General features: G+C 43.0%; 1 protein-coding gene across 7 annotated transcripts in view; it reads right to left on the bottom strand.

Annotated features, from left to right (window-relative positions):
* Positions 1-8,667, bottom strand: part of LOC106569924 (protein MTSS 1) — a 56,097-nt gene extending 47,430 nt beyond the window's left edge. For 4 of the 7 annotated variants that reach the window (XM_014141666.3, XM_014141667.3, XM_014141668.3 and 1 more), the window contains exons 1-3: positions 8,175-8,666; positions 2,812-2,873; positions 635-708 (exon numbers count right to left, since the gene is read on the bottom strand). In XM_014141666.3, coding sequence (XP_013997141.1) covers positions 635-708; positions 2,812-2,873; positions 8,175-8,246 — 208 coding nt within the window. In that variant the 5' untranslated portion in view covers positions 8,247-8,666. Of the gene's footprint in view, positions 1-634; positions 709-2,811; positions 2,874-8,174 lie in introns of all 7 variants that reach the window. The other 3 variants (XM_014141663.3, XM_014141664.3, XM_014141665.3) reach the window with 1 other exon arrangement.
* Between the last annotated feature and the right edge of the window lie 6,654 nt (positions 8,668-15,321).

The following is a 15,321-nucleotide window of genomic DNA, read 5'->3' as shown; positions in this document are numbered from 1 at the left end:
AAGACATTCATATAGCATTCGTAAGGCTGTCATAAATGCAATACGCTAACTATTTCCACATAAAAGTGTGTATGGCCAAAATATTCCTCACATCGTCAGCTAGGTAGTATCATGCCTTCAGAAATGATAAGGCAGCTCCAGTTATGTTGACATTTAGCTGTTTGTTGACGAAGACGCTTCCATAGTGTATTAGGATACTGGGTATGTACACTTCAGTTTCCAAGACATGGATATACTGTACATGCATCCATCAATGATGTGGCCAGCTCAGGGTTCAAGTGTGTGCCAGCATGTCAGGTTAGAGGTTAAAAGGTTAACAGGAGGGTGAGTGAGCATGACTATTAGTGGCTATTTGAAATCCAAATGAAAGGCTAAGCAGAGAGCTGGCTAAAGAGGGACATATACATTACTGTGATGTGGATCTTTGGAAATCATTCTAAATGATCAAGACAACCAGACTCTTATACATGTATAGAACATGAAAGACTACAACAGCAACATGGAGAAAACATGATTTCCTCTGGCAATATGTGTCCGTAGCATCACAACCAGCCCCCACAAATACCCCACTGCCATTCGCCCTCCAAACCACACACACTTCATAGCCCCCCGGCTATGAGGCACATCTGCTTACCTCTGCTGCCGGTTGCCAGATCAGCCACTTTCTGAAAGGCGTCCAGGAAGGCGGCTACCGCGACAACTGTTGTCCTGGAAGATGACAGACACAGCTGGTCACCATTCTGATTGTTATTGACAGCAGAACATACCATATGTACAATATAGGCCAACAACCATACAACACTCATATTTACCACGGTTTGAATCACTTCACTAGTTGCCCAATATGCTCAGGGAAAGGGTTAGTAGTCTGGTCATGGTTGGGTCAGTGTTTCCCCTACAATTGTATAGGTGGGGTGGGTCCCTCCATCTAGTTCTGTTGAATCCAACTGGATTCCCCCTTTTTGTATTCACCATCCAACAATATGAAAATGTTAACCTTCAACCATCCCCATATTTACACGATTTCAAACCCCCTTAGGTGGTAACCAAAAGCAACCACACTGCATGGGGGTACAAAAGTGTGGATAAAGGGGTCACGGTAGATTTAACCTAGATTATTGTTGAGGCATTTTTACCTCTATGCCCTTGCATTTCTGCATTTTGAGTTTATCATGCAGCCAGAGAAACAAATCCATTAGTAAATTGTCTGTTCCAGACCTCCTTGAAATTGTATCAAGTAGAGACTGACCTTTGTTGACAAGAAACTAAGCTGAAATTGAATTCAGTAGGTAGGCAAGGTATCATCATCCAATTTGATGTCATAAATCATTTCAGGAAATGCAACTAAGCCACATGTTGCATGATGGTACTCTTTTGTAGAATGTGCAATCGAAAGGTTGCTTTTCTCTCATTCTTAATGAAGTAATGACTAACTTGAGCTCAGAAAAACACAAGGCTAAGTGGAGGCATGCATTCTTAGTTATTTAAAGCAGAGCACGGTAACCTAAAGAGTAGGCTTGTATACTCTACATTCAGATGAGGTATTTAAAAAATAATTTAGGTTTTATTTACACCCAATTAAAATTGTTGATGTAAATGGCAAGTTGTAGAAGGGTCCAGACACTTGTTTTTGAGAAACTAAAAAGGACATATGTGGGTGTTTTTGGAGCATTTATTCATGTTTTTTTCAGAACCCCCGTACTGCACAACGAGGATGAGGAAGTGAATCGCCAAAAAAGGGTCTGGACCCTTCTATTAGATGCCATTTAAAAAATCAAAATTCTCCTTTAAAGCAATGTTAGGAAAACATCCAGACTAGATCGCACACAATTGGAACTGCAGAGTGTTTGGACATCTGCCCTTTGGCACACCGGAACTGACTTCCTTTCACATGTAGTTGGTGCACTGCTACTGTTTTAGATTGCAGAGGTGTTTGTCACGTAAGCACGTACATGCATGGTGCAGTACACAGATGCAAAAAAATGGCTTCACACACAAGATATTGTAGACACACCATTTTTGGGCTCCCGAGTGGCGCAGCGGTCTAAGGCACTGCATCTCAGCGCAAGAGGCGTCACCTATGTCCCTGGTTTGAATCCAGGCTGTATCACATCTGGCTGTGATCGGGAGTCCCATAGGGCGGCGCACAGTTGGCCCAGCGTCGTCCGGGTTTGGCCAGGGTAGGCCGTCATTGTAAATAAGAATTTGTTCTTAATTGCCTTGCCTAGTTAAATAAAGGTTAAATAAAAAAATAACTAATAAAAAATGTACCATGTGGTGAGAAAGAGCTTAAGAATATGCAACTAGAAAACTAGAAAAATGCATGTACTGTTTGTAATATTTTTCTCTACCTGTGGAGAGTAAATGGTAGGATTTCTCAGGAACACTTTTTTCCCACAACACCTCAGCGGGACGACGAAGTAGAGACGTTTTTCCTCGGGTTAACCCAGTGTAACCCTGGGTTATAATAAAAGCTTCTGGAGCGCTGCGCTGATCTAGCGTGCTGAGATAATGACTTTATGATTTGATCATTAATCTAAGTTGATGAAAGGTTAATTTATTTTTTCACTCGCATGACCTTCAGCTGTGACTGTGCACAACTGTAAGCCGGTGCCAAGCCCAATGATCCAGAAACACACTGACAAGACCAGGCTGGGGTGTGTGTGACAATCTTCTAAACAGATAACGAAGAACATTTGAAGAGGGATTGGTTTTCTTATGAGGAGGTTGGGTAAATGGAGTGTGTGTGTGCATGCGTGTGTGTATTTGGAAAAATAGAGACACACAGTATGTGTTTGTTTGTTTGTTTACCTGAGCTGTGATTGTAGCTTCCCGGCCTTGCTGATGAAGTCATCCCACACTGGGTAACTGCTCTGAGGAGATAAAAGGAGAAAGTGTGAGGATGAAGCGTACACACACAAACACACTTAAATGCAACATGTCCGCAAGCGCATATCAGAGCAAATCTCTGATAAAAGAGCAACAATGGGAGAGATCAATAAAGTGAATCCATAGACCCATACTGAGATTGTAGACCCCACTCTCACTGTACGTAAACAATAGCCCGCAGGCATATGATACAGTAAGAATCAAATTGGGTTCAATTCAAAGTCCCAGTACTGCATTGCGGTATCTCTGTTGAGAATGTAGGCTACCATGAGCGAAGTTGAACTACAGTAAACCGAAGAGTTCTAAAAAGTGGAATAGACTTCAAACATCATAAGAAGCCTTCAAGACGCTTCTCTTAGTTTTTCATCATCGCAGAGGTTGACAGTAGGTTAGCCTGCCTGTTTAAAGACCTGTTGGCCTCCAGTTGAAGCGCATAGTCTTCTCTTCCCAGGCCTCTAACATCTAAATGCAGGGCTGTGGTGGTGAAAGGCCAGAGCGGTAGCTAGCCAGCTATGGTCTGGGGGGGCATGTAGAAAACATCTCACCAGGGCAGTCTGGGTCAAGCTAACAAGGCCTCATTACAGCTGGAAGGCTGTGGAGGTCAACAGGTAACGAACGACCTCTATCTGGGGTGACATGCTCGCTGAGTGGGCAAACACACGTGTCTTCTTAGGTGTGTGTATGTGTGTGCGAACGCACGTATGTGTATCCATGACTGATGAAGAGATCTGCACAGGACGACAGGGGTTAAACCACTTAGGTGGGTTAATTCAATTCCAGCTCAATTTCCTCCACTCTTTGAGTAATACATGAACATGGCGAATTTTAGATTCAAGATCAGCATTTCAATTCATTTTCTGAATTATTCAAATAACTGCCCCCAACCCTACTGTTTTAAACATAGAAAACACACCAGGTAATGCTTACTATAGGCCTTTTTACTGTGATCGGACAGGATAGCAACCATGAGTTGATAATGGGGCCGGACAATCAGATTACGGGGCAGTGGGGTTAACCAGATAGAACACCGTCAGACTTGTCGTTGTCAAGGTGATATTTCTTGAGTGATTGATAGTGCCCTAGCCCAACCCCCCGGAGAGGAGTAATACGTGTGACGTCTGCCGTCTCTCAGCGCCCCACTCAGGCCCCTTTTGTTCCTCCACAGCACTAGCCCTCCACTGTGGTTACCGTGACAACAGGACTGAGGCAATGACGCTGCACTTCAATCTCCCTGGCACCCGCCGACATCATTTACATCACTGGGCGAGGAATACCATGAAATATGCACTGCATGAATTCGCCATGCCATCCACTTAATATGGCTTCTACAGTATGTGTTGATTTCCTACTGAGAGATCATCATTTTAGCGTCGCAAATGGCATTTCAGATTCAATGCAATGACTGTATAAACGCAGTGAATTTAAATGCATGCAAACAAAAAGATCAGGCTTTGATTCAGGCACTTCTGATGCATGGTGCTCATCTCAGAAATGAAATGGGTAGAAAGAACATGGCTCCATATTCAACAAGACTTCTCATGGATCAATCAATTTATGGTCATAAACCCTAGAGCTCTGCTTTGTGTCTCTTCTATCCATTTCAGTTCTATAGTTCATCTAGTAATTTCATCCCCCCCCAGTGAGAGGATTATTTTAGCCAGAGTGATTATGATGACCCATCAAATACTGATTAATAAACCAAAGTAGGCCTTCATCCAGTGCTCTCAATAGCATTACCTTCAACCTCGAGCCAACAGATTAATAATGAAATGGTGCTCAAACATGTATACATTGAATGGGTAATAGAGAATAAAACATTTTGAGTTGCTGCCCTCCGGAAAGAGATTAAGGGTCCCCACTGTTCAGTAAGAATAGGAGCAGGGAAAGTTTAATTCCATCAGGCTGCTGAACAGTGGGACATAGGACAGATGTTGACCCAATGCACAGTATGCTGCAGAGACTTTGAATATGTGGAAATGTTCATGTGTGACTTGTGTATTAACGTTCTAGTTTTCCGTATTGCATGTATGTATTTGCATGTGTATTTGCATGCTGACATCAAAAGATGAATTTCCATGTAAATGGACAATAAAGTATATTGTATCGTATCATATTATGGGCTGGTTTCCCAGACACGTTTTAAACCTAGTCCTAGACTAAAAATAGTCCTAGACTCTCCATTGAGTAGCTTATGTATTTTAGTCATGGAATAGGCTTAATTTGTGTCCAGAAACCAGCCCCTATGTTCAGATGACCTAAATGTCAACCTTTATAGAACCTTTATATTCTGACATTATTCAATTAGCACTGAATTCCATGATTTTTGTCATTCATACTGCAGTTTTTATACTCCATTTAAAACACGTTTGGAGCTTAGAAAAAGCATGGAAAATTGGTTCCAGTTTACCAAATGAATGGTAGTATGTCTGCTAACACAAAAAGAGATGTGTTAACAGTATCTAAATTATGTATTAACACTCACACACACACCAACCAGCACGCTGATTCAATTTAAGCACAAATATTGGCGAGCAAATATAGGCACACATAGACAATCCCCACCCACACATGTAAACATGAGCCAGCAGACAAGAGTGTAATTCACGGTGCCCTTTGGAAAAGCCCTCCACCTACGAAAAGAGTTTATTACACAGGTCCAGAGAAACATGTCTGAAATGGCTGTAGAAGGCTATCATGAACGAACATACAGTGGAAAGTATTCAGACACCTTGACTTTTTCTACATTATGTTACATATTCTTATTCTAAAATGGATTCCAAAAAAAATTCCCCTTCAATCTACACACAATACCCCATAAGGACAAAGCAAAAACAGTTTATTTAATTTAGCAAATGTATAAAAAATTTAAAATGTAAATATCACATTTACATAAGTATTCAGACTCTTTACTCTGTACTTTGTTAAAGCACCTTCGGCAGTGATTACAGCCTTGAGTCATCTTAGGTATGACGCTACAAGCTTGGCACACCTGTATTTGGGGAGTTTCTCCCATTCTTCTCTGCAGATCCTCTCAAGCTCTGTCAGGTTGGATGGGGAGCGTCGCTGCACAGCTATTTTCAGGTCTATCCAGAGATGTTAGATCGGGTTCAAGTCCGGGCTCTGGCTGGGGCACTCATGGACATTTAGAGACTTGTCACGAAGCAAATCCTGCATCATCTTAGCTGTGTGCTTAGGGTCGTTGTCCTGTTGGAAGGTGAACCTCACCCCAGTCTGAGGTCCTGAGCGCTCTGGAGCAGGTTTTCATCAAGGGTCTCTCTGTAATTTTCTCTGTTCATCTTTGCCTCAATCCTGACTAGTCTCCCAGTCCCTGCCGCTGAAAAACATCCCCACAGCATGATGCTGCCACCACCATGCTTCACCGTAGGGATGGTGCCAGGTTTCCTCCAGACGTGACACTTGGCATTCAGGCCAAAGAGTTACATCTGGGATTCATTCAGACAAGAGAATCTTGTTTCTCATTGTCTAAGAGTCCTTTAGGTCCCTTTTGGCAAACTCCAAGTGGGCTGTCATGTGCCTTTTACTGAGCTGTGGCTTCCGTCTGGCCACTCTACCATAAAGGCCTGATTGGTGGAGTGCTGCAGAGATGGTTGTCCTTCTGGAAGGTTCTCCCTTTTGCTCAGTTTGGCTGGGCGGCCATCTCTAGGAAGAGTCTTGGTGGTTCCAAACTTCTTCCATTTAAGAAGAATGGAGGCCACTGTGTTCTTGGGGACCTTCAATGCCGCAGACATTTTTTTGGTAACCTTCCACAGATCTGTGCCTCGGCACAATCCTGTCTCGAAGCTCTACTGACAATTCCTTCGACGTCATGGCTTGGTTTTTGCTCTGACATGCACTGTCAACTATGGGACCTTATATAGACAGGTGTGTGCCTTTACAAATCCTGTCCAATCAATTACATTTACAACAGGTGGACTCCAATCAAGTTGTAGAAACATCTCAAGGATGATCAATTGAAACCGGATGCACCTGAGCTCAATTACGAGTCTCATAGCAAAGGGTCTGAATACATATGTAAATAAGGTATTTCTGTTTTTTTTATTATAAATTTGAAATCATTTCTAAAAACCTGTTTTTACTTTGTCATTATGGGGTATTGTGTGTAGATTGATGAGGAAAAACATGACTAATCAATTTTAGAATAGATCTGAATACTTTCCGAATGCACTGTATTTCTGCCTAATGTTAGACAATTGAAAAGCATTTGTTGTCATCAAAATCTACAAAAGTAGCCTATTTCTCAAACGGTCTGCCCTTTATTTCTCAGAAGTCATTTTTTGTTAAATGGACTTGATTACATGGCTTTGCAAAAGTTTCTCAAACCAGATCATGGACATCATGGTTTTCATTTGGTTGGAATCCCAATCTAAAACTCTATTCTCCTACATCAAACATGTATCTACCACAAACCCAAATGGTGGCTCTCTGTTGCACTCAGCAAAACTTCACAGTTCACACCTTTTTGAAGTCATCTGCCACCATTTCCCCGCATTCCGTTATCTGAGGAACAGGTGGGAACAGGTGTGAATAGGCACTCTGCCACTTTGGGGCAGACTGGGGGCACTCTCGGCAATCTGCTTACTATTATTTTTTTATCACTGATTAATAGGCTAAGCATAGAAAATACAAAGTGTCATGCTTCCTTCTGAGATGACATTGTGACAAAAATATTACTTATTTCATTTCTAACTGTTGACTTTATGAGGAAGCTAAATAAAAGAGATGCGTAGCCTAAATGAGTTCCTGATCTCAACAGTGACACATATTTTCTTGCTTTCCCCAGAACAAGAGTCAATGGGAAACAAACCTTCAGGACATGCATTTACTGCTACTTGCTTGACGTGGATTAGAGCATTCTATTCTAATCCATATCCCGGATCATTTAGCCTTTTATATGCAGCCGCTCAATGTCAATGAATCAGAACACACCCACCATGCGGACGGACCTATATTCTATGCAGTCCCTCAGTGAGCGCAATTTAATAGCTAGCCTAAATGTACAATTAGCAAAGCATGCAGCCTAGGCTGTACACAATCATTTCCCAGACTGCCACTCTTTGAATTTTTATGGTTATCTGCAACATCAAATGTGATTGCATGCCATTTATCTATCACAGTCAATGTCACACCGATTACAGTAGGTGTCAACATAACGGCACGTACTGCCATATCAACAAAACGTATTATTCTATAGAACATAAAAAAGACAAACAATACCATACGAAGTCTAAATAAAAATTAAAATACACAAGTCCCCAAGGTGTTACCTTCATGTCGCCTATCACTGTTTGAAAAAGTCCTCCGAGTGCACTGCATTCTCTTTCAATGACAGTCTCCATTTTCAGCACTGTATGGACTGTTTATCTTGCCAAAACTGTAGTGAAAATGTGTATTCTGTTCTCCAATACTGACTGAAAAAGAAACGCAATGGTAAAGTCTCTTATAATGGCAAATATCCTTTCAAAGACTTGCTGCAGTATCCTGTATGCAGCACTCCCGAACGATGGAAAGCAAAACAGCGGTGAGACATAAACCCCACGTTAGTTTCCACACAGAGATAAATTCCATGTTTTTGCGTTTAAGACCATACTGAAAGAAGAATACAAATATGACACCAGTTGTTTAAAAACATGAGATAAAAACGAAAACAATTCGAGTACTTTCACGGCATAGTCGAGGGTTCATGAAGTTTCTTGCCACAGCTGACATACGAATTGCAAGTGTTTTACCCATGCGCGTGAGCATGCGAACCTTGAGCGCGCGTCCGCGTCGCCCCTCCTTTTGAGGCTAGTAGCCTCCTAGGCTACTGTACTTCCATGCATGGTGGTGAGTGGATCATAATAAAATACAAAGGGTGTGGAAAAAACTAAACAGTTCATTCTTTTTATATCACATCTTATACAGTCAGTAGTCCTTAGATGTCATGTGGGATGTAGATTTCACATGTCATTAACCCATAGTAGGTCTGCCTACATCAGGGATCATGAAATACAGTAGATTAAATCGTGCGCCGATTTTTTCTTCAGCGGATGTTCAGGGGCCGGAACATAATTACAAATAATTTGTAGACTGCAAATTGACCGCAATAAACCCCGGCAGATATAATATTTGACTAAAACATAATAATTTCAACCTTGCTTACATTTGTATAAAATCACATAAATTATATCTCTCTGTTATGCGTGGGAATACTTTGGAACAGATTTCCAAAATTAAAATCACTTGGAGCTGATTTGCTGGTGTTTTTACAGTATTTTATGTCCAAGAAAAACAGATATATACTGAACAAAAATATAAACGCAACATGTAAAGTGTTGGGCCCATGTTTCATGAACTGAAATAAAAGATCCCAGAATTTGTTTACCTCTCTGTTAGTGAGCATATATCCTTTACCAAGATTATCTATCCACCTGACAGGTGTGGCATATCAAGAAAGTGATTAAACAGCATGAACATTCATTACACGGTTGCACCTTGTGCTGGGGGCAATAAAAGGCCATTCTATAATGTGCGGTTTTGTCACACAACACAAAGTCACAGATGTCTCAAGATTTGAGGGAGGTTGCATTTGGCATACTGACAGCAGGAATGTCCACTAGAGCCATTGCCAGAGAATGAAATGTTAATTTCTCTACCATAAGCCACCTCCAACATCGTGTTTGCTGTCTCTGGCTGGCCCTTGCTGTCTCTGCCTGGCCGGTTTCCCCTCTTTCCACTGGGATTCTCTGCCTCTACCCCTATTACGGGGGCTGAGTCACTGGCTTACTGGTGTTCTTCCATGCCGTCCCTGGGAGGGGTGCGTCACTTGAGTGGGTTGAGTCACTGACGTGGTCTTCCTGTCTGGGTTGGCGCCCCCCCTTGGGCTGTGCCGTGGCGGAGATCTTTGTGGGCTATACTCGGCCTTGTCCCGGGATGGTATGTTGGTGGTAGGAGATATCCCTCCAGTGGTGTGGAGGCTGTGCTTTGGCAAAGTGGGTGGGGTTATATCCTACCTGTTTGGCTCTGTCCGGGGGTTTCATTGGATGGGGCCACAGTGTCTCCTGACCCCTCCTGTCTCAGCCTCCAGTATTTATGCTGCAGTAGTTTATGTGTCGGGGGGCTAGGGTCAGTCTGTCACATCTGGAGTATTTCTCTTGTCTTTTCCGGTGTCCTGTGTGAATTTAAATATGCTCTCTCTAATTCTCTCTTTCTCTTTCTTTCTTTCTCTCTCTCGGAGGACCTAAGACCTAGGACCATGCCTCAGGACTACCTGGCTTGATGACACCTTGCTGTCCCCAGTTCACCTGGCCGTGCTGCTGCTCCAGTTCCAACTGTTCTGCCTGCAGCTATGGAACCCTGACCTGTTCGCCGGACGTGCTACCTGTCCCAGACCTGCTGTCCCAGACCTGCTGGAACCCTGACCTATTCACCGGATGTGCTACCTGTCCCAGACCTGCTGTTTTCAACTCTCTAGAGACAGCAGGAGCGGTCGAGATACTCTCAAAGATCGGCTATGAAAAAGCCAACTAACACTTACTCTTGTGTTACTGACTTGTTGCACCCTCGACAACTACTATGATTATTATTATTTGACCATGCTGGTCATTTATGAACATTTCAACATCTAGGCCATGTGCTGTTATAATCTCCACCCGGCACAGCCAGAAGAGGACTGGCCACCCCTCATAGCCTGGTTCCTCTCTAGGTTTCTTCCTAGGTTTTGGCCTTTCTAGGGAGTTTTTCCTAGCCACTGTGCTTCTACACCTGCATTGCTTGCTGTTTGGGGTTTTAGGCTGGGTTTCTGTACAGCACTTTGAGATATCAGCTGATGTAAGAAGGGCTACATAAATACATTTGATTTGATTTGATTTGTTTTAGAGAATTTGGCTTTATGTCCAACCAGCAGACCACGTGCAACCACGCCAGTCCACTTCTGGCTTCTTCAACTGCAGTAGAATCTGAGACCAGCCACCCTGACAGCTGATGAAACTGAGGAATACTTCTGTCTGTAATAAAGCCCTTTTGTGGGGAAAAACTAATTCTGATTGGCTGGGCCTGGGCCTGGCTCCACAGTGGGTGGGTCTGGCTCCCAAGTGGGTGGGCCTATGCCCTCCTAGGCCCACCAATGGCTGCGCCCCTTCCAGTCATGTAAAATCCAAAGATTAGGGCCTAATTAATTTATTTCAATTGACTGATATCCTAATATGACCTGTAACTCAGTAAAATCGTTGAAATTGTTGCATGTTGCGTTTATATTTTTGTTCAGTATAAACCAAAATATAAACGCAACATGCAACAATTTCAACGATTTTACTGAGTTACAGTTCAACTGTTTTTTTGGTGGTGGGAGGGGGGGTGGGGGGTCGCAGAAAACTTTGGGGGAACCCTGGCCTACATCATGTCCAACAACTATGTGTATTGTGATTGAACCAGGGACAACTCTGTCAGACAGAGCCATAAACCTCTAGCTATAGTCATCAGCAGGCTAATTTGTCAAACTAGTAGGCTCATTTGAAATATGTGATCACTTATATTTGTAATCAGTGGTGGTTCTAGCTTGCATGGCTCCCTGGACTAATAAATATTAAAAGTAAGAATAAAAAGGAGAATCGAATTATTACACTATTACCCCATTGCTAACAAAAATCACACAAATAAAACTAAATTGCACAAATCCTATATCACACAAATAAACAAATACTAATAACATACTTATAAAGAAGAGAACCTGATTATTACATTATTGCACTTCAAACAAGAAACACACAAACTAAATAGCACAACTAATTACATTACTAATTGCATTAGTACTGTACAAAGTTAGAGGTGCTCTATTTGTTAGATTCCCCCGCTCTCCCTACCTCGGGCTTCCAGTGGGGGGATCTGAGGTCAACCTACCCCCGCCCCCTCCCCATCTCGTACTTCTGAGTGGGATACCTTCCCAGGCAGTAGCCTGCCTAGCTCACAAACTAGAATCAGGGCACCCACTCCGACAAGGTTAATTGACCCACAGTCCCACACAGTAACATGATATCATTGACGTGACGTGCAAATGAGCAATAGAAAACTGATTGCTCAAATGTCACCATTCGGAATATTACTTTTATGTATTTTACAACAAAAAAATGATTCCATTTTTTTTGTCTATGTCGCTGTCGCCTATGCCTAAATCCGCCACTGCTTGTAATACTGTAACATAAGCATTGTGAAGCCTAGGAAGCGATGAACTGACTAGGTATCCCCCTTTCCCTTTCCCTATTAATGAATGTTATTCTTGTGAAACTGGAGAGTAAAACAAGTAAAAGATGATGAGCAGATCAACAGGAAAATGTAAGAAGGGATAGCTACAGGTTAGGGACAGGGAGAGAAGGGATAGATACAGGTTAGGAACAGGGAGAGAAGGGATAGATACAGGTTACAGGGACAAGGAGAGAAGGGATAGCTACAAGTTAGGGACAAGGAGAGAAGGGATAGCTACAAGTTAGGAACAAGGAGAGAAGGGATAGATACAGGTTACAGGGACAAGGATAGAAGTGATAGCTACAGGTTAGGGACAGGGAGAGAAGGGACAGCTACAGGTTAGGGACAGGGAGAGAAGGGACAGCTACAGGTTAGGAACAGGGAGAGAAGGGATAGCTACAGGTTAGGGACAAGGAGAGAAGGGATAGCTACAAGTTAGGGACAAGGAGAGAAGGGATAGCTACAGGTTAGGAACAGGGAGAGAAGGGATAGCTACAGGTTAGGAACAGGGAGAGAAGTGATAGCTACAGGTTAGGGACAGGGAGAGAAGGGACAGCTACAGGTTAGGAACAGGGAGAGAAGGGATAGCTACAGGTTAGGGACAAGGAGAGAAGGGATAGCTACAGGTTAGGAACAGGGAGAGAAGGGATAGCTACAGGTTAGGAACAGGGAGAGAAGGGATAGCTACAGGTTAGGAACAGGGAGAGAAGGGACAGCTACAAGTTAGGGACAGAATGGATAGCTACACATTAGGGACAAGGAGAGAAGGAATAGCTACAGGTTAGGAACAGGGAGAGAAGGGATAGCTACAGGTTAGGAACAGGGAGAGAAGGGATAGCTACAGGTTAGGAACAGGGAGAGAAGGGATAGCTACAGGTTAGGAACAGGGAGAGAAGGGATAGCTACAGGTTAGGAACAGGGAGAGAAGGGACAGCTACAAGTTAGGGACAGAATGGATAGCTACACATTAGGGACAAGGAGAGAAGGAATAGCTACAGGTTAGGGATAGGGAGAGAAGGGATAGATACAGGTTACAGGGGCTGAGTCACTGGCTTACTGGTGCTCTTCCATGCCGTCCCAAGGAGGGGTGCGTCACTTGAGTGGGTTGAGTCACTGACGTGGTCTTCCTGTCTGGGTTGGCGCCCCCCCTTGGGTTGTGCCGTGGCGGAGATCTTTGTGGGCTATACTCGGCCTTGTCTCAGGATGGTAAGTTGGTGGTTGAAGTTATCCCTCTAGTGGTGTGGGGGCTGTGCTTTGGCAAAGTGGGTGGGGTTATATCCTGCCTGTTTGGCCCTGTCCGGCGGTATCATCGAACGGGGCTACAGTGTCCCCTGACCAATTTATGAACATTTGAACATCTTGGCCATGTTCTGTTATAATCTCCACCCAGCACAGCCAGAAGAGGACTGGCCACCCCTCATAGTCTGGTTCATCTCTAGGTTTCTTCCTAGGTTTTGGCCTTTCTAGGGAGTTTTTCCTAGCCACCGTGCTTCTACACCTGCATTGCTTGCTGTTTGGGGTTTTAGGCTGGATTTCTGTACAGCACTTTGATATATCAGCGGATGTAAGAAGGGCTATATAAATACATTTGATTTGATTTTTAGGGACAGCTTTAGGGACAGCTTTTAGGGATAGCTAGCTACAGGTTAGGGATAGGGAGAGAAAGTATGTATATAAATAGAATTCCATCTCCTTTCTAGCCATAATTCTTTGTCATAGTAAATTGACACAAAGCTAAACCAAGTACCATTAACATAATACAGTGGTAAGCCAAAATGGGCAATGTTTTCACTATCCTATCTTTTTATGTTCAAATGAACTGTACTGTACAACCAATGCAGCTATGGCCACCTAGTGGTTATTCTAGTAACACTATCTCCATCAAGTTTCAAGTTTTATTAGTTGCACTGTATGTACAAGATACACATGGTATACACGCACTGTCCAATGAAATGCTTCCTTGCAGGGGGGATTGGCAGGCAAGTGTTTAAATTGTGCAATATTTAGCAATAATAATATGATTCTGGTAGAGTTGTGATGTGTATGTAGCACGAATGTGTTTGTGTGTGTGTGTGTTTGCGAGAGTGAGTGCATGTGTGCTAACGTGCGGAGAGTGCCATGTTGCCATGACATCAATGGGATGAGGATCAGTGGTTAAACTGAGCCAGAGCTACCCAGAGCCAACCTCCTGTACCACATGTCAAAGGGAAAGCCAGGTAGAGCTGATCTTCAGCACCAAAGAGAAAAGTAGGGTACAAAGTAGGTTAGAGTAAGATAAACCAGGGTTAGAGTTGGGTTGGGGTTGAGGGTTAAGGTTGAACTGGGGTGTGAACATGAAGCTAGGGTTTGGGTTGTGATTGAGGAAAGGGTTGTAGTTGTGGTTGAGGCTAGGATTAGGGTTGAACTGAAATGTGGACATGAAGCTAGGGTTAGGGTTGTAGTTGAGGCTAGGGTTAGGGTTGAACTGGGATGTGGACATGAAGCTAGGGTTAGGGTTGTAGTTGAGGCTAGGGTTGAACTGGGATGTGGACATGAAGCTAGGGTTAGGGTTGTAGTTGAGGCTAGGGTTAGGGTTGAACCGGGATGTGGACATGAAGCTAGAGTTAAGGTAAAGGTTTGGATTCTGGTTGTAATTGGTTATGAATGAGGGCAGCTACGAATTGTAGTGTACCACAGACTACCACAAGAGGTCCTCACATGATTGCAAAAATGGCATAGGCTACAAGAGCTACTGTATTTTCATCACAATCAATCACATTAGGCATGAAATATTGACAATAAAAACACATTGAGACTGAGATATCAGATTTTTGGGGGATCTAATTGAATGTAGCTTGTTCCCTTAGGAATATGTCATTTAATAAAATTAACACTTGTGGAAAATCTCACACCATCCACATAGTAGTCTGCTATTTACTGCATCTCATCCTCAAGGCCTGTTGAATGTTCTATGACTTGAAAATAACATATTTAATTTCTTACTGGAGGTCCCATGTTTCATACCATCAAGCCAGATGTAATAACATTTACTACATTTTATATCTGATGATACTTTCACTCCCAGCTTTTAAAAAGTATTATTAGTACATACAGGTACTATAACTATAGTGTATGACTCAGACAGATAACTAAACTTATCTGACAGCAGGAAATGTGTCATCAATGTACACTCAAGCTATCCCCTTGGAAGTCAGT

Source organism: Salmo salar, chromosome 14 (genome assembly GCF_965601325.2).
Source record: "Salmo salar chromosome 14, fSalSal1, whole genome shotgun sequence".
Taxonomy (NCBI): domain Eukaryota; kingdom Metazoa; phylum Chordata; class Actinopteri; order Salmoniformes; family Salmonidae; genus Salmo; species Salmo salar.
Note: the sequence above shows the minus strand (reverse complement) of the source record. Positions and strands in the feature narration are given on the sequence as shown.